At 30.4% G+C, this 25715-nt stretch overlaps 1 protein-coding gene across 1 annotated transcript in view; it reads right to left on the reverse strand.

Annotated features, from left to right (window-relative positions):
- Positions 1-227: 227 nt before the first annotated feature.
- Positions 228-25715, reverse strand: part of LOC127710155 (methionine aminopeptidase 1-like) — a 28360-nt gene continuing 2872 nt past the window's right edge. The window contains exons 2-13 of the mRNA XM_052215891.1: positions 22541-22592; positions 22043-22125; positions 21032-21092; positions 20683-20774; positions 20196-20279; positions 16668-16735; positions 15558-15628; positions 14149-14280; positions 11174-11279; positions 9453-9490; positions 9041-9106; positions 228-5236 (exon numbers count right to left, since the gene is read on the reverse strand). Coding sequence (XP_052071851.1) covers positions 5070-5236; positions 9041-9106; positions 9453-9490; positions 11174-11279; positions 14149-14280; positions 15558-15628; positions 16668-16735; positions 20196-20279; positions 20683-20774; positions 21032-21092; positions 22043-22125; positions 22541-22592 — 1020 coding nt within the window. The 3' untranslated portion in view covers positions 228-5069. The remainder of the gene's footprint in view (positions 5237-9040; positions 9107-9452; positions 9491-11173; positions 11280-14148; positions 14281-15557; positions 15629-16667; positions 16736-20195; positions 20280-20682; positions 20775-21031; positions 21093-22042; positions 22126-22540; positions 22593-25715) is intronic.

A 25715-nucleotide genomic window follows, 5' to 3' on the forward strand; every position in this document is an offset into this window, starting at 1 on the left:
TTAACAATGACCAATGAACCATACAAATGAAGTCAAGGTCAGATATACCATGCCAGACATGAAACATTCAATATATATTTAACCCTGATTCATGTTTTAGGACAGCAAAGGGTTTCAGATCACAAATTTTGTTGAATGATGTTTCCCCAGTTTAAAATGCCTGACATTTAAAGCTGTAATTGAAAACTTAGAATTCAATTTTTCCATACAGATTGATAAACAACACATGAGATTTTCAATTTTATTTTATTAAAAATCACAAATAATAAGTGTAAATAGCCAAGTCGCAACAACTGTCAGCAAACAATAATCAGAAATGAAGATTACAATGACGATGATGGGTATTCTAGGTTACTCACATTGCTAAAACCTTGAGGATCAGTTAAGCCTTTTACAAATTGTACTTGAAGATAAGTCTGATTACATTATTTCTAGAATGTAGTTGAAAATATTTTGTGGCTCTGTCACAAGATGTAATGATGTCAATTATTTCTGCTTTAGGTTTACAATATTTTTATGATATTATTTATTTTATTTTGCATGCTTACATAACTCATTGTCACCCATACAGTGAACACATATAAAGTCACAATGATATCTACATTTATTCAATTACAGAATTATTTGATCAGTCCCTATTTGGCTGAATAATAAGAAAACTCGTTAAAACTTATAGAATTGGGACGATTTAAAGCTGGACAAATTGTATAGACACCTGTCTTCTGTTGAATACTATATGTTGTCCTCTACACTCTAGATATTTTTTGGTTATTTTGGTTGTCAGGTTGCTGCCTAATTGACCTATACCCAATATCTTTTATTGATCTTTGTACATCAAGAATGCTTTCATTTAAGGTGGATAAACATCAAAACTGATATAGACAATAAATTAAATCTTACTCTTGTAGGTTACACTGCTTTTTCTCAAGAAATATGGGTTATAAAAATTAACTATTTTATAGATTGTATATAATGTAGGCATGATAGGGGACGTCATTCTTTAACAAATACAAATGAAAAACATTAACTTATAAACAAAAATTCAAAACATTTTGAGTGGAATTTTTTTTTATATCAATTGCTTTCAGGATAAATCTGGGAGTGCCCATACTTCGTTCTTGCTTTTAACAAAATAATGTAAATTTGGTTGATTTGTAGTCATAACCAGTTGAATTATCTCCCCATGATTTGAACACATTTGTGCAGACGTTATCTCCCCTCAATATTCATGAATAAGCAGCAATTATAGTAAATATTGTAAAGGCAACTTTAAAAACAAGACAAAATATTTATAACAAGTGCATTTCTTAGCTTGAAACAAATTTCTGAATAAAGTTTACAAAATACATAATATCAACTTACAAAACAACCAGCAATCTCCATAAATGGTCATTTTAACAGAGTCAGTCTTCTTTTAAGTACATATGTTTAAATGCTGTCAAAGTACTGGATTCAATAATAATTCAATTTATCATGTGATAAAAATGTTACGTTTATTTTTGGGCAATTTAAATCACAGAATTACTATCTATCATCACCTGACAATAGATCTACATGTACCTATTTAACCCTTTGTTTCCACTCCAGTAACTAAGTGACTTATATAGCCTCTCAATAATTGATATAAGTTATTCCAGTATCTCAGAAACAACTATATATGAAAAGTACATGGTTATGTACACAAAACTATGTATACAGTTAATATCAATAGAAAAACAACATTTTGTTATCTATAATAAATCCTAGATTGTCTATATAAAAATAAGGGGATGTGGTACGATTGCCAATGAGACCACTATCCACAAGAGTCCAAATAAAATGGATTCAAGCAACTATAGGTCACTGTATAATTTAAATAGTTCCTTCCATCTTAAATATCTATCTTCTGTATATCTAGCTATAGAATTCTTATATCTCCTTGTCTACAAAATGTTTTTATTGTGTATTATTTTTAACTTTTTACATTGTTCATGAATCAGTGTTTCTTTCCATTAGGTATTTTTAAAGTGCTAAAAATAATAATAACTGAAATGCCACACTTTCCACAAAGAAAGAAAACCATGTCTGCTTATAAGTAGGTGGGTCCTTCTTTTTTAAGTACAAATGCTTATACATTTGATTTTTCATACTAGTTTAAAAACTGATGTCATTTCTTAACCCTAGTACTGCAGGACGTCGATATAGTGATTGTCTATATAACTTTACTCTACTGCCCGTCGTCCATATATTGATAACTTTCGGTAGTTTCATTCAGTGCGGGTCGTCACTATATTGACTTTCTATATAAGGTAAAGGTTTCGAGTTCTAGCCAATCAAATCACACAGATATTTTAATTTTAAGTCGATATTACGTCAGAAGAAGGATTTCCCTGTTGAAAGATGTTTTCAGTGGTTGCTTCCCGCATTCCATTCTAAAATTATTTTGATCACAAAATTGACCCCGTAGTTTTTTTTTACATTCAAGTATGAAACAATGGAAGTATTTGTAGAAGTAGCGGATGGGGATGCGTTTTAATAGGAAGTAGACCATGAAAATCGTGAATTTGAAAGATAAATATTTCTAAAAGATGATTCGAACGAAGAATTTATAGGTTTTGATGAGGATAATCTAGAAAAGGATGAAAAAATAGCGCCGTTATAGGATACGTAAAAACCTGGATACACGTGGTCTCGCTTTAGATTCTGAAAAGAAGTTAAACTTTGATGTTGGAGAAAATACACAGATAAAAGATTTCTAACATTTATAATTGTTAATTAAGATTTCATAAATAAATTAGTTGAAGAACCAAACGGATGCACACTAGACTTTTTTGAGTTGGAGCAAGGACAACAATATTGAAAAGTAAAATAACGATTTACAAGGGAAATTTACACTCGTGGTTTAAATTATTGGATGATGTCAATTGGGTTGACATGAAGCAGTTTGTCATGAGATAATAAAATATATTATTTGTATTTTTTTGCTAATTAAATGAGATTTACAAATATTTTTAATAAATAAATTAATAAAAACGTAATTTTTCGACTTGCATTTGATATATCTAAATAATTTCATAATCCACTGTCACTTATTTTATACTGTGAAATTCTGCATTCAATTCTGCAAAACAAACTCATTTAATGTTATTTTCTAAAATGTTCAAAAATCACAGAAAATTGATAAAACAATTACATGGTGTAACACTGATAAATTTCTCTAAAACAACTCGGCACAGTGAGATGCAGAGGCTAATTAGCATCGTGGCACTGCAGTGAACTGATAATCTATTAATAGCTGGCAGTACTAAGGTTAATATAGATATAATTGGTATACGTGCATTATTGCAGGTAGGTCATTGCAGGGTAGGTCTGAGTTATAGTTTTTAAGTTGCAAACGTGATTTTCAGAATATATCATCAAATAATACATATCAAATTTTGTAATATGACATCTCTATACTTTTGTAATAAAATTTATTTGTAACATTAATTCCAATTTGATCTTTTATAGATACTGCATGTTATATGACTTACGTCTTTTACATAAATATTAATTTCAAAGCAACAAGTGTCTTTTTACAGCAATATAAACAGAAAAAAACAGATTATTAAACTTGGCTCTAATGAAGGGTAGGTTGATTCTATCTTTTTTCTTGTTTGCTTGTAAATATTAAAACATATTGAATATTGCAAGATATAAACAACATCAAGTCAACAAATTCATCACACAAAGTTCTTACATCCAAAACAATACCATACTTAAACACTGAAATTACTTGTTTTAAATCTCATACAGATAAAATAAGACAAATTCAAACATGATAAGCTTTAGACCGTTTTGATTCAAAACAACAGTTTATATCATAAAAAATACATTATTGGCACCTAAAATGACACACACTTTTTCCCTATGCCGCCTTCATAATTGCCCCTGAAAGGCAATCTACACTTCACTTTAGGGTTTTCATCTCCTCTTTCAAAAATAAGATTTTTGTTATAAAAACTTGTATTTTATGAAATAAATATGCATGTTCTATACAAAACAAATTATATAGTGACGAGTGCTTTTGTTGTTGTTACTCAAACGATTTTGAAGATCAATTATTTGAAATCTTGCTGCTTCACTGCAAACAAATGGCATCAAATATAATCACTTTCAGTCAACAATGAAACATATTTATTTTATCAAAATATAGTCTATGTGATGTCATGGAAAAAATTTGGTATTTTCCTCATTTGATGCAGCTATGATCATTTGACGTATACAAAGGTATGAAGTGGGCAGACTGAATTTTACATATCATACTTCTCATAATAATAATATGTAGCAAGATACCACAAGATTCAAATCCTTCCTACTATTAAAGCTATTTATATCTTTCCATGAATTATTTTTTTATTGTAGAGAGCAACCTAACTGCATACCTTTTTTGAAAATTCGCCTTTAAGAACAAACTCAAATATCATCAAACTCAAAAGCCATTAAAATTTCTAACTAATTTTTAGACATCACTTTACTATATATATATCAAACATTTTGGTTATTGAGAACAAAATAAAAAGCTTACACAAATTTTTTAATGGCTATTATAATAAGCAACAAAGATATTTTCAGATTTTTGTCAATATCTTATTCTATTGATATTAAAACAGCTCATGTGAGATTTTTGGGGTATGTAAGTGCTTGAGACACTTTTTTGGCCTATTATCCCATTTTAAAGGATAATGTTTTTTTAATAAAATGATCTACAATTGATTTGCATATTACGACCAACTTCATTTAAAATACACAAAAACAATTTTTTTGTTCATCAAAGTTCATTTTCAAATCATTTAACAATGATACAAATGAGTAAATCACAAAAATGTCATAAATGTTCTTATTTTACACATGTGTATTAGTTACATGTTATATCTCACAAATATTAGGTCTTTTGTTTTACTGTTAAAATATTGAGACAAAATCCGGCTATCTGCCATTCAAAGGGATCTTTCCTTACTTAGGAAACAAAAACATATCAAATAGCATCCTAATGCCCATGTGTTGCACAGAACGGAAGCCTTTTGGTTAAATCTAAATAGTTTAATCAATCACATATTATCCATGAAATGTGGCTGACCATTATTTTCTCGTCTTTGTGTTAACACATCAACACCTGTATCTGTCACTAACAATGTATGTTCAAACTGTGCTGAAAGACGTCCATCTTGTGTCACAGCTGTCCAGTTATCTGGCCACATTTCATCGCGCCAGGTTCCTGTTAAAAATACAAGCATAAATACTATTTCAAAAGGGATCTTTAATTAATAACTTTACTTTTACAAAATTAACAAGCATTCTGAGAGTATTGCATGGCAATACATAGTCCCCTACCAGGTAAAAATTCATTATACTGGAACAAAATGCTAACTTGTTCTATAACTTGTCATGGTGTAAACAAAAAGTAAATATCATGTCAATATCTTCAAGCCTGACTAAAACCAGTGTTGAAAACTGATTATATGAGTGAATTTTTCAAGTCCAAGGACCATAACTCTGCACAAAATTATTAGACCGAAACAAAAATTTGAACTTGATCTGTAACTTGTCATGATAAAACTATATACCAATTATCAATCAATATCTTATAAGCATGATGAAAAAAACATTAGATATGATTAATAGTTCTCTAGAATTAGATATGATGTAATACAGTGTATATCTATTTCAAATTATAATCAGATATAATTAATAGTTCCAAATATTTTTTTCTTTCATTTGTCACAAACTAATATAGATTTGTAACTTATCTATAAAATGTCAACAACTTTTATCTACACAATGTAATGTATTGAAATATATACATTAATAAAAATAGATTATTATCTAATTAAAGGATTTCTCTTCATAATTTTTTTTGATGTATATAGCATTCAGAAAATTAGTTTATACTAAATAACAAACAAACCTGTCAAAAAATTCTTCAAATAATTTAACAAAGAATGTCTTTTAAAAAATGAGTTATCTCCCTTTGTACAGAAATATGGTTTAACATAGTACTCTAACATAAGATATGGTCCATAACTCTGGACTAAATCATCAGACCGGAACAAAATTCGAACTTGATCTATAACTTGTCATGATAAAACTATATACCAAATATCAAATCAATATCTTCAAGAACGAAGAAAAAAAGTGTGGCAAGCTGATTTGCCGGACTGACGGATGGACAGACGGACAGATGGACAGACGGACGGAGTGCAAATCTAAAGTCCCCTTCGACTTTGTTGGTAATGGACTAATAAATGTTAAGCACATGATAAAAGCTCTACCATTTTATTGTTTATGACTTAAAATTATTTAATCAAACAAAAAATATTACAAAAAAAGATTTAATTGAACAAATAATCTTATATATTATTTTTATCTTTCAATAGACTTACATGAAGATTAAATACATGGTTTAATAGTTCCCTATCAAAGGCTTTTTACAGTGAACTAGACTTTTAAAAAAAAAAAATTGCAATTCTTTTTTTTTATTTTCTTTTTCATTTTTCTTTCTTTCTTTTTTTTAATTTAATTTTTTTTTTTAACTAGACTTTTTTTAAGATTTTGGAGGGATGAAAAGGGGCTGCATAGTATACAAAACTGCTTACTATACACGGCCAAACCAGGTAAGCAAGATGAATAATACAATGTACCCCTATTAAGACTGAAAATATTTTACTGCATTTTATCTTAATAATTTTGTGATTCACTAAATTAAGGGAATGGTTTATACATATTTGATAATATCTATCCCAACTTTTCTTGGCTTGAAGCAATACAGAGAATGTGATGTTGTACATACACCTGTCTAATGTTGAAGATATATAATGAACTCTAGATGTCTCTTATGCAAGAAATACCAAATTTGTTAGATTATTTGCTTGTCATACTCTGTAATCTTATATTACCCTGTATCAATGAACAGATGTAGAGCTGGCTATCCACAACTAGCAGAGAAATATACATTTACATATTGTCATCTTTATATATGTAATAAAAACATAGAATAAACCAATTTAACTATTCTCTTGTTTGCTTTTAATAATGCACATTGACATATATTTCATGCACATTCCAGGTGAACAACAATAAAAAAATCAAAAAATAACCAGAATAGATATACAGTAGTCACCATACAGTCTACAAAAATAGACAAGCCAATATATCATGTAACAAGCTCTACAAAAATCAATTTGAGTTTAGATAACCTGTGAATATTTGAACAGATACAACTAAATACAAATGTACTGTATGGATAACTATTTATGGATGGATGGATGGATGGATGATGATGATGATGATGATGGATGGATGGATGGATGGATGGATGGATGGATGATGGATGATGATGATGATGGATAACTATTTAAAGTTCAGTAGAAAATTTAATGCATATGCAGTATGAGAACATGTGAATGCAATATGAATATGAACCCCAATTTGTACTAGACTGACTAGCTGAATCCAATTTTTATATGCTAGTTCACAAGGTAACAGTTCTAAGGCTAAGGAAGACATGTCATCCTACTCAGACACAATATTCTGACTCCAATCCGACCTGTCTTTGCTCTAACTCCTTATTACCACATGTGGAGAAGCGGCAAATACTGATTTTAAAGTATTTGGAATACCCAGCCCAGGATTGAACCCTCATCCTCTCGATTTCCCGGCAAGCACCCTACCAAACTACCACTGAGGTGGTTCAATAGACAAAGAACATACAGAAAATTCTGAAAAATAAATGTGGATAATGTCCACATGTCGACACAGATGATGCCCCCGCTTGCATATCATATAGTTATAAAGGGACATAACTGAAGAACGGTAAAAGTGACGATACCCAAATTTGAACTTGATCTGAGTTTTGTGGTAATAAGCATTGTGTGTAAGTCTCATAACATTTGGTTGAGGCTAACTTTAGAGAACAGAAACTAAAAATTCAGCAATTTTTCTATTTGTACTGGTAAACACGCATAACTCTAGAACGGTTGTGTATAAGTTTTATAACATTTGGTTGAGACAAACTAAAGTTAGAGAACGGAAACGAAAAAATTCAGCAATTTTTATGTTTATATAGGGACATAACTCAAGGAAGGTAAAAGTGTTGCCACAAAATTTCGTACTTAATCTGTATTATGTAGTAATAAGCATTGTGTATAAGTTTCATAACATTTGGTTGAGGCAAACTAAAGTTAGAAAACGCAAACAAAAAATTTGTACTTGATCTTAGTTTTGTGGTAATGAATATTGTGTATAGGTTTCATAATGTTTGGTTTGGGCAAACTTAAGTTACAGAATGGAAACTAAAAATTTTGCAATCTTTCGATTTATAAAGGGGCATAACTCAATAATGGTTAAAAGTGACACTACCCAAATTCAACTTGATCTGTGTTTTATCAGTGGAAGTCAAAATTAAACATTTCATTGTATAAAGCATTGATTGTAGTTGATTCAACTATAATCATGGACAAAGGAAGATAACTCCAATTTTAAAAATTACTTGATATTTAGAAGAAAATAAAATTTTGGAATTTTTCCATTTATAAAGGGGCATAACTCTAGAACGGTAAAAGTGACACCAACAAAATTCGTACTTGATCTGTGTTTTATTGTAATAAGCCTTGTGTATAAGTTTCATAACATTTGGTTGAGGCAAACTTAAGTTAGAGAACAGTAACTAAATATTTTGCAATTTTTCCATTTATAAAGGGGGATAACTCTAGAATGGTTAAAGTGACCCCACCAAAATTCAAACTCGATCAGTTTTTTGTGGTAATAAGCATTGTGTATAAGTTTCATAACATTTGGTTGGGGCAAACTCAAGTTAGAGAACGGAAACCAATTTTGGGACATACGTACAGATGGACAAGGGTAAAACTTAATGCCCCCACCGCTACGGCGAGGGCATAAAAAATATGATGCAAACTATTAAATATCCAACATATTTGAGACTGTGGTCAAAATGGTAAGTGATATAATCATACAATTCAGTTATGAACTAGGTAACCTGAGTAAAACCATTTAGACTTCCTACCTTCAGATATCATAGGTTCTATCGTGAATGAATGTCCAGGTTTCATAACACCTATAGCTTTGTTCTCTGCAACGAAAATCACATCAAATAGTTATCAATAGGTATACATTTACTAAGTAAACAGAATTCAATATGGAACAAATAAAAAGCTATAAAATCCCCTGTAGTACCTCATCATAAATCTATCATCTAAAATAATTTTAACAAAACATCTCAAGAACAACTGTGACCAATTTTGGTTCACATTGGCTTACCACTTTCGAAGAGAATATTGATAAAAAGTTAAAAATGGAAAGATAAATTCCAAGAGATGAGATAAACTAAAACTGACCCTTTTATCTATGTGAGATATCAATCATTGTCCTGAATGATAATATGTTTTACAAATGTTTTTATCATATGACCTACTTACTTGAGTAATGAGGTACACTTGGTGCTGTGTGAAACAACCTAGTCAAATATAAAATGAAAAACCATTAGCAAAATAAAATGTATTCATAGTATCTACAAATACAAATTTCCGTAAATAAAATGTTTCCACAGTGTTTATAATTTTGATACTATAATACAAAAGTTGATTTAAAAGTGGCAATACTATAACATGTAATCTATGCAATAATAAATGGAGAATGTGTACAAAAAAACAGAAGTAATCTTGCAAATTTTATCCATAAGCACATGTTAAATCGATTTATATCTACTTCCTGTCATTTAGGCGGGAAAATAGGGAGACTTAGTTGTTGACATTGAATATGGTTACTTATAGATCTATAGACCAAAGATAAATTTATAGATTTAGGAATTCTTTTTAAATGGTTCATGACAAATAAAGATTTAGATTTTAGGGCAGTATTAAGTCTGTATCTATGTTTGATTATCACCAAAGACAAGAAAGTTTAATATTTACATGAAATCTATGGCAAAATGTTCTAAAATTTATGAAAAATTTCTTTTTATCAAAATCTAAGATAGAAACTGGTTCAAATAATAAAACAATATTTGCAATTGTTCTTGTTAATTTTATTTCTTCTTATGACAGGAATCCTTTCACATACAAAAACTTTTTTTCTAGAAACTAGAAAGTTTTTTAAATTGAACATTTTTGTTCTCTTTTGAATGATATTTTGGATTTTATAAAAGCTTTAATTACTTTAAATTCAGATGAATATTTTATTATGAATCATAATTTATTTATTTTAAAAAAATATTAAAGTATACAAACTGTTTTTTGATTTACTTCTTTTTTACCAATAATTTTCTGAATCAATGTCTACATAACACAGTACCACAGTGTTAAAACAAAACAAGAGACATAAAAACTACAGTAACTAGAGCTAAGCGACGCGACGCGACACGACACAACTGATTGCATGAAATATTTCACCAAGAAGTCCACACGCGTTACCCTGGTGCTATCCAAAAATCCTGGGGAGAACACTGAGGGATGCGTATTATACATAACTATAGATAGTTTTGGATTTTTTTTTTTTTTTTTTTTTTTTTAATATCGTTTTTTTTCATCATTATTGTTTATATTCCAGACGTTTTTTATATTAAAATTTTTGTTTTTACTTTTTTTTTTATTATTGTATTTTTTCAAATTTTTTTTTACTTTAAAAATTGATTTTGGAGAGCTGAAAAAGGGGTGCGTATTATACACAACTGCGTACTATACACGACTAAATATGGTAGTCACAAACCATAACATCTAAACTAAGCAAAACATCCAAAGTCAATGAACCATTACAAAAGGTTCAGGGCTAAATAATCTAAGTGGAAATGAGATATGCCAATGCTACTTTTTTTTGGTGGAAACCAGTTTTAATGCTTTCAGAACATTTTGAATATCAAATGAATTCATTTAGTTGGATTTTATCCATTATCCTTTTGAAGAGCAGCCATAATTTTGATTTTCATTGAGTATTAAGAGTTTTGCTCCTACTCACAATATTTACAAAATACAAAATGATAATAAATCAACAGAATAATGGTCATTTCTTAGAAACGTTTATCATTTAAAAATGTGGGGGCAAGTTAATATTTTGAAAATTTGACATGAATTAGATAAAAATTTCATATTGAAAATGTCCTTATGCCAAACCATACTGAAAGTTGGAAGATACCATGACTTACTGGTGAATGCCGTGTCCACAGTAACTTCTAACCACAGAGAAACCATTAGCCTGTGCATGTTTCTGTATAACATTTCCTATATCTCTGTATCTAACTCCTGGTTTTACTTTGAATACAACATAAAAGAAATTATTTGTTGGATGTTACACATATTCATCAAGTTCACAGATGTTAAATTAATTATGTTGAAAATTAACTATAAAAACCTAATTCTATATCACACATTTATAATCTTAATTACATATACTGTAAAGCATATCTGCATCACTACACATTTATACTCTAAATACATATACAGTAAACCATAATCTGCATCACTACACATTTATACTCTAATTACATATACTGTAAAGCATAATCTGCATCACTACACATCTATACTCTAATTACATATACAGTAAAGCATAATCTGCATCACTACACATTTATACTCTAATTACATATACAGTAAAGTATAATCTGCATCACTACACATTTATACTCTAATTACATATACTGTAAAGCATATCTGCATCACTACACATTTATACTCTAAATACATATACAGTAAAGCATAATCTGCATCACTACACATTTATACTCTAATTACATATATTGTAAAGCATAATCTGCATCAAAACACATTTATACTCTAATTACATATACAGTAAAGTATAATCTGCATCACTACACATCCATACTCTAATTACATATACAGTAAAGTATAATCTGCATCACTACACATTTATACTCTAATTACATATACAGTAAAGCATAATCTGCATCACTACACATTTATACTCTAAATATATATACAGTAAAGTATAATCTGCATCACTACACATTTATACTCTAATTACATATACAGTAAAGTATAATCTGCATCACTACACATTTATACTCTAATTACATATACAGTAAAGCATAATCTGCATCACTACACATTTATACTCTAAATATATATACAGTAAAGCAAAATCTGCATCACTACACATTTATACTCTAATTACATATACTGTAAAGCATAATCTGCATCACTACACATCTATACTCTAATTACATATACAGTAAAGCATAATCTGCATCACTACACATTTATACTCTAATTACATATACAGTAAAGTATAATCTGCATCACTACACATTTATACTCTAATTACATATACTGTAAAGCATATCTGCATCACTACACATTTATACTCTAAATACATATACAGTAAAGCATAATCTGCATCACTACACATTTATACTCTAATTACATATATTGTAAAGCATAATCTGCATCAAAACACATTTATACTCTAATTACATATACAGTAAAGTATAATCTGCATCACTACACATCCATACTCTAATTACATATACAGTAAAGTATAATCTGCATCACTACACATTTATACTCTAATTACATATACAGTAAAGCATAATCTGCATCACTACACATTTATACTCTAAATATATATACAGTAAAGTATAATCTGCATCACTACACATTTATACTCTAATTACATATACAGTAAAGTATAATCTGCATCACTACACATTTATACTCTAATTACATATACAGTAAAGTATAATCTGCATCACTACACATTTATACTCTAATTACATATACAGTAAAGCATAATCTGCATCACTACACATTTATACTCTAAATATATATACAGTAAAGTATAATCTGCATCACTACACATCCATACTCTTATTACATATACTGTAAAGCCTAATCTGCATCACTACACATTTATACTCTAATTACATATACTGTAAAGCATAATCTGCATCACTACACATTTATACTCTTATTACATATACAGTAAAGCATAATCTGTATCACTACACATCTATACTCTAATTACATATACTGTAAAGCATAATCTGCATCACTACACATTTATACTCTAAATACATATACAGTAAAGCAAAATCTGCATCACTACACATTTATACTCTAATTACATATACTGTAAAGCATAATCTGCATCACTACACATCTATACTCTAATAACATAGACTGTAAAGCATAATCTGCATCACTACACATTTATACTCTAATTACATATACTGTAAAGCATAATCTGCATCACTACACATCTATACTCTAATAACATAGACTGTAAAGCATAATCTGTATCACTACACATTTATACTCTAATTACATATACTGTAAAGCATAATCTGCATCACTACACATCTATACTCTAATAACATAGACTGTAAAGCATAATCTGCATCACTACACATCTATACTCTCATAACATAGACTGTAAAGCATAATCTGTATCACTACACATCTATACTCTAATTACATATACTGTAAAGCATAATCTGCATCACTACACATCTATACTCTAATAACATATACTGTAAAGCATAATCTGCATCACTACACATCTATACTCTAATTACATATACTGTAAAGCATAATCTGTATCACTACACATTTATACTCTAAATATATATACAGTAAAGCATAATCTGCATCACTACACATTTATACTCTAAATACATATACAGTAAAGTATAATCTGCATCACTACACATTTATACTCTAATTACATATACAGTAAAGCATAATCTGCATCACTACACATTTATACTCTAATTACATATACTGAAAAGTATAATCTGCATCACAGAACATTTGGAACACCTTTTAGACTTATTATAATTCAACACTTTGTTCATATAGTTCTATCTTTAGTTTTCAGTTTAACCCTTTTTCTATGATTATAAGGCTTACTAATAAATGTTCATCAGCACACGAAAATATGTCAATTGTGGATTTAAAAAAAATTATTTTGGGTTACTTTTGGCTGTTTAAAAAATTTTGGAATTTGGCTGTTTTTTATACCATTTCATGGATCTATGTGCCTAATGACTTAACTTCTTTCTTTTTTCATAGCTTAATAGCATTTGCTATTGCCATTTGTATCGTAATTTCTTGACATACCTAGCATGTTGTTAGATACACATATTTCTATAGTTTGTTTTACCTTCAGCAATAGCTTGTGACAGACATTCATGTGTTGTTTTGACTAGTTTTTTAGCATTATCTGATACTTCACCAACAAAAAATGTTTCATTAAGATCTCCATGGAAACCTCCGTGAAATGTTGTAATATCAACTGAAATAAAAATCAATTATCATGACAAAATAGAAAGCAAGTTAAATCTTTATGAAAATAAAACAGAATTATTAAAAAAAATCCTCATATTCCAAATATATGAGAAAAATTGATTATACATGTAAAATGTAAAATGTAAATAAGTATAACAAACCATTAAAATAATGACAAAGAACTCAAAATATCAGATGAGTCAATATTTTACTGTGGTCTAAAACTTCATTCCATTTAGAAATGTTTACTTTAAAATAAACATTTTTCGATGCCTTGAATAAAATTTACTATTCCCACACCAACACTCAACCAAAACAAGCAATACATTTTCTTCCATTACGTAATTTTTTAAGTTGTGTCCTTTTTATCATTGAAGGCTTCTAATGAGTCTAATGAAGGAATGACTGTAATATTTTTTCTGTCTATGAAGAAATAACATCAAAAATGTGGTGCATACTGAATAACCCGCGTAGTGGGTTATTTTAAAGTGTGCACCACATTTTTTATGTTATTTTGAATAGACAGAAAATATATTACAGTCATTTCTTATAATTTAATTCTAAATTCCATTTTAAACCGGAGTAAACCATGAAAAAACGTTGATGACGTCACGGTCACATGACAAAATTATGTCTATGAGCTGATAAACAAAACAACGTCAGCCAATCAGAAGACGCGTTGCATCCAAAATTAAATTATCATGAGATATCTCTAGCTTTTTTATTTATTTTGTTTTCTGGTTGGTGCTTCATTGACATTTATTCGTCATTTCCATTTGTTTAGTAACTCAGGCACGTTTTCCTTACTGTGAGCTTTGAGTTGACAAGTCTTTGCTCTCACTCCTTTAATCCTGCATGATTAAATAAGAAACAGCAAGTACCAATTTCAGAATCTTTGGTTTGACCTGGCAAGGATGTAACTCACAACATCCAGCACTCCAAGTGAGCATGCTGTCATGAGATCACAAAAGCTGTTAAACTTTATTACTTTAATCTAGTCTATGTGATGCTAACAATGCAAGTCAGTCAAATCTTAATGGTGACATCTCAAAGCAATACAGATTTGTCAAATTAATATCAACAGAATCACCTTCAAAATTCACTCAAAACATTTCATTTTGTATTTGCTGTATAATTGAAATATCCATGCAATATCTCTTTTATTTCGAAACAGGATGGAATCTCACATTTCTAGATTGTTTTTTAACCCCATTAAAAAATGTTATATCCTAGATAACATATTCTATTCTTATTCTATATATTTTAAGACAAACACTTCCTTACCATTTACAATGTCACCATTTTCTAAAGGTCTAGCATCTGGAATTCCATGGCAAATTACTTCGTTAACAGACCTATAAAATGCAATTGCACAATTTACAATATAAATGCTATACATTCAGTTTTACAGTGGATAGAATATTACTCATGTGTCATTAATTTTTGTGATTTTGTTGGTGAACCAGGTAATCAAGTGATTTTAAATGAAATAATTTTTCCAAAGGCTGCAGAATTTGTCAAAATCACAAATTCAAGTATCCACACAAGTACAATTTCTGCTCTGTTCCACGCACATACATGAATCCAATACACATGTGTACATTTGTATCTTTCAACAAAATTAAGAGAAACTAGTGTGAACACTTGTGGAAAAAAAGAAATAGAATTCAAATTCCACTATAAATTGTAAGCTATCAAGCTTTTCATTCATAACTTCAAGAATTTTGACCATGAACTAAACTAATATAAAAGAACAGAGTTCCAATGTCCCCCGTGTTGCACATATTTCATATTTCCAAGGGCACAACTCTTTTAAAAAAGTTGATCGTCCACAATTATAGAACTTGTCCGAGATATTGCTCATATTAACCTATAGTATAAGTTTTATAAAAATCTGGCAAGAATTGTACCCGTGAGAGTGCTAACGAGGCCATTTTCCATAAATTTAATACTTCCAAGGGGCACAACTCTTTTAAAAAAAGTCGATCAGCTACCATTATAGAACTTGTTCGAGATATTGCTGATATTAACCTATAGTATAAGTTTTATAAAAATCTAGCAAGAATTGTACCTGTGAGAGCGCTAACAAGACGGGACAGACGCCCAGTATTTCCATGTCCCCTGCAACGCGTTACGCGGGGGACAAAAAGTCCAGAATATCAAAAGATCTTCTGATATTCCTACAAGCAGATTATCCCTTTCTTCAAATTATTATTTATGAAAAAAAATTACTGGAAACTATTTAAAAAAAACTTTAGCCTGTGCATCAAGCATTAAGCCTAAAACGGCTGTAGTCCAATTTATTAATACATAAATTGGACTGTATTACAGCAAGTATTGATATCTTCGATAAAAAAAATTTCATAAAATTCTATATAGATTTGTTCTACTTACGTGCAACAAGATTTAGGAAAACAGTAATAATTTAATGGTGATGGATAACATTCTCTATCTATACAGGCCTAAAAATAGAAAATACCATTATAACCTGTTGAATATAGCACAAGTAAATATATATTCCATTACATATATAATACATATATTAATTAGCTATCAAATTTACAGTTCTTATCAATTTTTAAAGTATGCTTAATAGGTCTTGTTATGGCATTTCATAATATATATGTTTTAGGGGTGGGGATCTGAACAGTTTTTGATATCTTTAGTAATTAACAGTAAGGGACAGAGCATTACTCATATCGAAAATAATCTATGGAGTACTTTATAGGATATATATAGATTTTACAACTGCATAGAGTATGATAAGATATTTCTCGAAACAGTTAAATTTATAAATTTAAAACACTAGGCTTGTCAACTATCATGAGTCATGACTATTTTAAATATTTAACACTTAACTGTTGAGAGTGGAGAAATATCCTATTGCACAAGATTTGGTGTCAGAATCTGTTTCTCTAATAATTTTTAAACGATATGCAGACAAACTTAATCCTTTTTTTCCAATGATCTGCAAAAAGATATAACATCATCAGGCTTGGTCGTATTTTTTTCGTGACGTCATAATAGGAAATACAGTGGAAAGAAAGATAATTTGATGTCATACCGGTAATTGAATTTTGACTAATAAAGAACCGAGAACAAAAATATTTAATCATTAATGATATGCACGAGGCAGAAAACATAGGGGGACTAGAAAGGGCTCATCGAGACTATATATGGTTTAGGGGTGGAGATCATCAAGACTAATAATGGCTTAGGGGTGGAGATCAAAAGCTTATGTCAAAGGATAAAATAGTTATGTTCCAGAAATAAAAGTGTAAAAGAAAACCAACAAGATTTTTTTAGTTGAAAACAAAAGTCAATCCCTCTTATGGTAATACATGTACACCTTCATGCCAAATATCATGATTAGGATTATTAAATTAATGTTCATACTTGCATTTTATAACTATAAAAGGACATTTTATTTGAAAATAAAAACAGAACTGCTGTTGAAATTTCTTGAAAATGTTGACTGTTTTCCTATATACTGACATTATTCCTGTACTTACTTTGTGTACTATACGATCAATCTCCTCTGTGGTTACTCCTATATACTGACATTATTCCTGTACTTACTTTGTGTACTATACGATCAATCTCCTCTGTGGTTACTCCTATATACTGACATTATTCCTGTACTTACTTTGTGTACTATACGATCAATCTCCTCTGTGGTTACTCCTATATACTGACATTACTCCTGTACTTACTTCGTGTACTATACGATCAATCTCCTCTGTGGTTACTCCTATATACTGACATTATTCCTGTACTTACTTCGTGTACTATACGATCAATCTCCTCTGTGGTTACTACTATATACTGACATGATTCCTGTACTTACTTCGAGTACTATAGGATCAATCTCCTCTGTGGTTACTACTATATACTGACATTATTCCTGTACTTACTTTGTTTACTATACGATCAATCTCCTCTGTGGTTACTACTATATACTGACATTATTCCTGTACTTACTTTGTTTACTATACGATCAATCTCCTCTGTGGTTACTCCTATATACTGACATTACTCCTGTACTTACTTCGTGTACTATACGATCAATCTCCTCTGTGGTTACTCCTATATACTGACATTACTCCTGTACTTACTTCGTGTACTATACGATCAATCTCCTCTGTGGTTACTCCTATATACTGACATTACTCCTGTACTTACTTCGAGTACTATAGATCAATCTCCTCTGTGGTTACTCCTATATACTGACATTATTCCTGTACTTACTTCGTGTACTATACGATCAATCTCCTCTGTGGTTACTCCTATATACTGACATTATTCCTGTACTTACTTCGTGTACTATACGATCAATCTCCTCTGTGGTTACTACTATATACTGACATGATTCCTGTACTTACTTCGAGTACTATAGGATCAATCTCCTCTGTGGTTACTACTATATACTGACATTATTCCTGTACTTACTTTGTTTACTATACGATCAATCTCCTCTGTGGTTACTACTATATACTGACATTATTCCTGTACTTACTTTGTTTACTATACGATCAATCTCCTCTGTGGTTACTCCTATATACTGACATTACTCCTGTACTTACTTCGTGTACTATACGATCAATCTCCTCTGTGGTTACTCCTATATACTGACATTACTCCTGTACTTACTTCGTGTACTATACGATCAATCTCCTCTGTGGTTACTCCTATATACTGACATTACTCCTGTACTTACTTCGAGTACTATAGATCAATCTCCTCTGTGGTTACTCCTATATACTGACATTATTCCTGTACTTACTTCGTGTACTATACGATCAATCTCCTCTGTGGTTACTCCTATATACTGACATTATTCCTGTACTTACTTCGTGTACTATACGATCAATCTCCTCTGTGGTTACTCCTATATACTGACATTATTCCTGTACTTACTTCGTGTACTATACGATCAATCTCCTCTGTGGTTACTACTTTTATACTGACATTATTCCTGTACTTACTTCGTGTACTATACGATCAATCTCCTCTGTGGTTACTCCTATATACTGACATTATTCCTGTACTTACTTCATGTACTATACGATCAATCTCCTCTGTGGTTACTCCTATATACTGACATTACTCCTGTACTTACTTCGTGTACTTTACGATCAATCTCCTCTGTGGTTACTACTATATACTGACATTACTCCTGTACTTACTTCGTGTACTATACGATCAATCTCCTCTGTGGTTACTCCTATATATTGACATTACTCCTGTACTTACTTGTGTACTATACGATCAATCTCCTCTGTGGTTACTACTTTATACTGACATTATTCCTGTACTTACTTCGTGTACTATACGATCAATCTCCTCTGTGGTTACTACTATATACTGACATTACTCCTGTACTTACTTCGTGTACTATACGATCAATCTCCTCTGTGGTTACTACTATATACTGACATGATTCCTGTACTTACTTCGAGTACTATAGGATCAATCTCCTCTGTGGTTACTCCTATATACTGACATTATTCCTGTACTTACTTTGTGTACTATGGGATCAATCTCCTCTGTGGTTACTACTATTTTCTGACATTACTCCTGTACTTACTTCGTGTACCATACGATCAATCTCCTCTGTGGTTACTCCTATATACTGACATTATTCCTGTACTTACTTTGTGTACTATGGGATCAATCTCCTCTGTGGTTACTCCTATATACTGACATTACTCCTGTACTTACTTCGAGTACTATACGATCAATCTCCTCTGTGGTTACTTCTATATACTGACATTACTCCTGTACTTACTTCGTGTACTATACGATCAATCTCCTCTGTGGTTACTCCTATATACTGACATTATTCCTGTACTTACTTCGTACACTATACGATCAATCTCCTCTGTGGTTACTCCTATATACTGACATTATTCCTGTACTTACTTCATGTACTATACGATCAATCTCCTCTGTGGTTACTCCTATATCTATAGTATCAGCTGCTATATCTAACACCTCTCTTCCAAGCTGTAAATAAAATTTTTAAAATAGCAACTCTTTTTGATAAATGTTTTCACATATATTTAATTTTGTTCCAGAAATTAAAATATAGGAACTTAAGAATAAATCACATAATTAAAATAAAAAAACACATTATAAAACACTCTCATTTTAAGAGTTTTAATTTCTAACACCAAATCTATTCTAAGCTACCCATTTGTTTATTATGGTTTCTCTATTAACAAGAAAGAAATTGCATGCATAATTAAGTGTTCATAAATACAATAGACAAATAGTAAAATTTAAAATTGAGAATGGAAATGGGGAATGTGTCAAAGAGACAACAACCCGACCATAGAGCAGACAACAGCACAAGGCCACCAATGGGTCTTCAAATAGTGTCTCTTTCTATTTTGTATTTATTTATTACCTTACAAGCAACTCTCAGTCCTTCCTGTTCCTCTTCCGATAGAATTTTGATATTTGTTGACCCTCTCATCTGCCTTTCTGTTAAAGGTACACCTAGAATGAATCAAACATAAATGAATTCTAAAAGTGTTTTTAGATGAAAGTATTAAATTTTGTTTTTCGGATATGTTTGCAAGCAAGTGAAAAAGGTGAATGTCTTTGGAGTTCCTCTTTTTTATACTGTTTGATCCTGCACAACATATCATAATTTTTGCTCTGGCAGTAAGTTTCTAATATAACAAACATAACTTTTTTTTAAACCATCCAGTTCTTAATTAGCCTCAAGTTTTGTTTACATATATGATAATAACCTTCATGATGTTCAGCATAATCAGGTCTGGCTATATGGTCAGGAACAGATCTCTTTGAACTCTGTAATGTAATAAATAATTTGTATACACAAAGAATACAAAAGGGTCTAAAATAACAACTGAAGGTATGACTAAACTTAAGAACAGATCCTAAATATTTTACACATATGTTACAAGTAGGGAAAGAAAACAAGCATAAAACGGATGGCTATGCAATTATTCATTTCACTGTCAAGCAGCCAAATTTGGTGAGAAATCTACCTTTTTTTAATGTCAGATTTCAATTATCCCAGATAACTATAGAGGAAAGTGATTCTGTTTCATTACATAACATTAATTTGATTGAACCGTGCACAACTTTTGAAATATGAAAGGATATCAGTACTGGATGAATCAACTAGCCAGCATTGCTCACTATGCTTCTAGATGCATTATTATATTACCTTAGTTTTTAGTTCTCTGGTAAGAAAAAAATTTATTAAAGAAAAATTAGCAAACTGGACACTTTCGTAATTTGTTAGTAAAAAAAATTTGAAACACAAGACATAAAGTCCACAAATAATCTGCACAATACAAAAATAAAATTCTTTTGCTACTTTTGTCTAAGGTGATACAAAAAATACTGGTTCTTCTTATAATCTAATCAAGTAAACTACAGTGACAAGTAAATAATAATAAAATTACCTTAATATGGCTTAGGCCACACTTAAAAATATTTTGGTTTGCCCAAACCCTACTCGAAGGTAGAGACAGTGGGTAGGTAGGCAGGCCTTTTCTTTTTTTTTTTTTTTTTGGCAAAGAGAAATTGAAGTGTCAATTGTTTATTATATCATGCCTATCTGATTAAAAAAACAAACTTTTTCACATCAGGACAATAAAAGATTTTGAGTAGGCAGCTATTTTCTGGGTAGGTAGGGTTAGGGCAAACAAACATATTCTTTTTTATGGCCTTATTTATATGTTTAACATTTCTTATATAAGTTATAATTGTGTAAAAATCTTCCTACTTACTACAGGGTAACCTCTTAACTGTCCAGTATACTTAAATCCAGGCCATGGATTATAGGAATCATTATTTATATCTGTACCTTGCTCTGGAATAAATCAATAATTGATATATTTTTCTACTGTAAGGCTCAGTCTGGAATAAGTCAATTATTGAGAGATGTTTGTATTGTAAATCAGACTGTCATAGTTTAATGCATAATGTATTTTTTTCTTTTGATTAAATGCTTTTTAATTTTCCAAGACTTAAGTTAACAAACTTTTATATCATGAATAAATACAAGATATTTTCTGCTTTTGGTATAATGTAACAGACAAAAGAAATGGATGCAAAGTTATGAAAATAGCTCATATGGGGCTTCATGTCAACGGGAGCTTATAACAGTTAGTTTCTAAACATGTACTATATTGCAGAATTAATTTCTTATATCAATACTATGGCAAAAGAATCTTTACCTTAATAACTGAGGATTGGAAAGCACTTTTTTTTAATTCTCTACTTACTTGCTTTTTTGTGGACCTTCTTGTGTTCTGTCCAAAATCCTTTAAAACATTCCTGAAATTCAAAAGCAGTACATATAACTTTGGACACTCAAATATCTTAAACATGCAAATTACCTGATCTATAATATTCATGCATGATTTACCAACAGAATTGGGTAGTAAATTGTTTGGTCTAAATATTTCATAGCTTATCCAATTAACATGCTTTTCTCACAAGGATCTGAGAACGAACATGACAACATATACAGAGAACTTGATGAAAAAGCTTCAAAACAAAATTTGAATCAAATAAAACCTTCAAGTGGTACAAATCTTAATAAAAATCTGAACATGAAATGACCCCACAATAATAAAATGTGAAAAATACTTAGGGCCACTTTTACTGTCTTTATTAACAAAATTCTTTGCTTTATTAAACAAAGTGATATGTCAAATGTATGTATAATTCTGCAGATGACAACACATGATCATTATATCCACCATTTTGATGAACTTAATAGTACTCTACAAAAAGAGAGTAATATTTCAATTGATTGGTTTCATTTTGACTGTATGCAACTGATTGTTGAAAATTTGCCAATTACTCATTTTGATTCTGTTATTACACACTTCAAACCAAGGGTCCGGAAACGGTCATATTTGCCAGTCATGTCCTAAGATGAAACTATTTGTCCTAAACGAGTAATTGGGATTTAGGACAAATTTTATTTTTTTACAGAAGTAATTTCGGTCATTTCATTGACTCAATGTTTGAAATCGGATTTCTTAATCGCCATTTTGCACTTGTGATCACTTGTTTTTGTTTATAACCCCTTTCCTGTAATAAAACTGCCACTACAGTAGTTTGATAATCCTGAGGGCCCTCCTTATATCTATATCAATGCCTCCGGGAAACATTGGCTAATGATCACTAATCACTTTTTACCTGTGGTTTCAATTCACACCTGACAGTAATCACAAGCTCAGAATAATATCTTTAAAACATTAAAGTTCCCTGACAAGTGTATTCATTATTTATTTACTTTTCATCAAAGACAGTCATCAATTCTGATTTAAAAATTAAATCTAAATTTACGTAGAAAAAAGTATTTTTTCATGAGTAACACATGTGCTTTATTTACTATGCAAAGCGCATGCGTGAAATTGTCTTCAGCAAATTTAATATTTAATCGTAAAATGAAAATTGATTTCATGCTAAATTAAACGAGTGCAACTATTATCTGTTATATTCAAACACTTTTAAAGGTAATAAAATAAAAAAGTCATAAAAAGCCGGTGATTTCCTGTCAATTTGATAAACAAAACAAATCCCGGAAATGAATCTGGAATTATTCGTACTTTAAAATATCGCAAACTTCCAGTTTTAACTTTTGTCAAATCGAAAGAAACGTATGCAATCATGCAATGTCTGGAGAAATTAACCATAGAGTCATTAAAATCATTTCAATTTTAGACTGTTGCCTTCCCTAAACTGTCCTTCACGGTAATGGTAGGACATTTACTTAGTAAATGCGATGAAACAGCAATACAAGTTCGTCATGTTCGTTGATGCTATGAATATAGTCAAGTTGATATTGACAATTTGAAAAGGGGCACCAACTTTTCAAACATCTCAAAATGACCGAAATTGTCTGGAAAAATTTCCGGATCCTTGCTTCAAACACAAGTTTTTTCCCTTTGCCAATATGTACATGATCAGTCAGGGGACTTACTTAAATGAGTGATTTTCTAAATCACTGATTCAAGTAACATTATGTCCATAAAGGTTGGAAGTAAGAGTTGTCTTTCTTTAATAATCACCTATTTAAGTAGTACAAATTAATCACTAGACTAAGTGATTTAATTTTATTGTAGCTTTAAATATAGAATACTAATGATCCAGGGACTAATTATGTTGTTAAAATTATCAGAACCAACATCTGTGTTGATAGGATGACCAGGTCATGTCAGGTGATGACCTTGTACCAAATCTAGGATAATGACATAAAAATCACTTGTTTAAGTATCATACCTCAATTTCCTTCCAAAAAATCACTTCTTTAAGTATCATTATTTTAATAACCCCCACTAATTTCAACACCCCCAAACAGTGAAATTTTGATCACGAACAGTAGAATTTTATTACATAATCTATAAGATGAAACCTTGAATTTAACAGGAAAAATACTCCCACTGCTGGGAAAAATCTGTTAAGGAAGTATCAGTTCATTATGTAAAGCCATTTTTAAAGCATTTTTTTTCAACTAAAATAGAATTTACAGCTAAATGATTGCATCAAAGGCATAAACCTTGCTGCTTAAAAGAAGCAAAAAGTTCATTTTTATCTATTTTACTAATAAAAAGATATTATCTAAACCTATGTGTTTAAAATTTTGGTAAAACTACAAAATCACAATTTGTGACAAAACTTCGAATTTGCTACTTAAATAAGTGATTTAAAAATCACTTATTTCAATAAGTCCCCTGACTGATGATGTATATTGGTCCTGAACAAGACAAACTGGGCTGCTGCTACCCTTACAAAACATGATTAGTTGAAAGTTACATATAGTCATACAGGGGATTTAACCATTATTATTGAACTATAACTAATGATATAAACAGTTTTTAGCTGAACAAAAGATTCAATGTAATAAAGATTTGTAAATATTGCAGATTATACATGTATAAATTTATCTTTCTGCTTGCTCTTCATTGGCAATGAAAGTTTATGTCCTTCCTAAGGGAAATAATTCAAATACAAATGGAACTCTAATAAGATCAATAGACCACTTTCGAGTTTGTCCTTCACCAGAAAAAACTCGTCAATTATGCGCGCCTTAATGACGTCATTTACCAGATAAAGGGGATCGCCTGTATCCCTGCACTATAAACGTTCATCAAGCGTCTTAGTGATCGTCATTGTGCAGGATAAAATAGAAATAATGTTTATTCTGTAGGTACTTAATCACAATTCCCTAATGATAGCAGTGCTGATTGTCAATTATGAGAATTTATTTGCCGAATAATTTGTGCAATATAGCATCATAGTTTTCCAACCACTCACTCAACATGGGAACGGAAGTGACGATGCCCCTAAACGCACGAATGATGTTCACTAAAACCAAAGTTTTTGACGGAAATGCATCGAACTCGAAAGTTGTCTATTGTGGAATTGGCAATTGACTATTACTGT

This window comes from Mytilus californianus, unplaced genomic scaffold (assembly GCF_021869535.1).
Source record: "Mytilus californianus isolate M0D057914Y unplaced genomic scaffold, xbMytCali1.0.p SCAF_7, whole genome shotgun sequence".
Taxonomy (NCBI): Eukaryota; Metazoa; Mollusca; class Bivalvia; order Mytilida; family Mytilidae; genus Mytilus; species Mytilus californianus.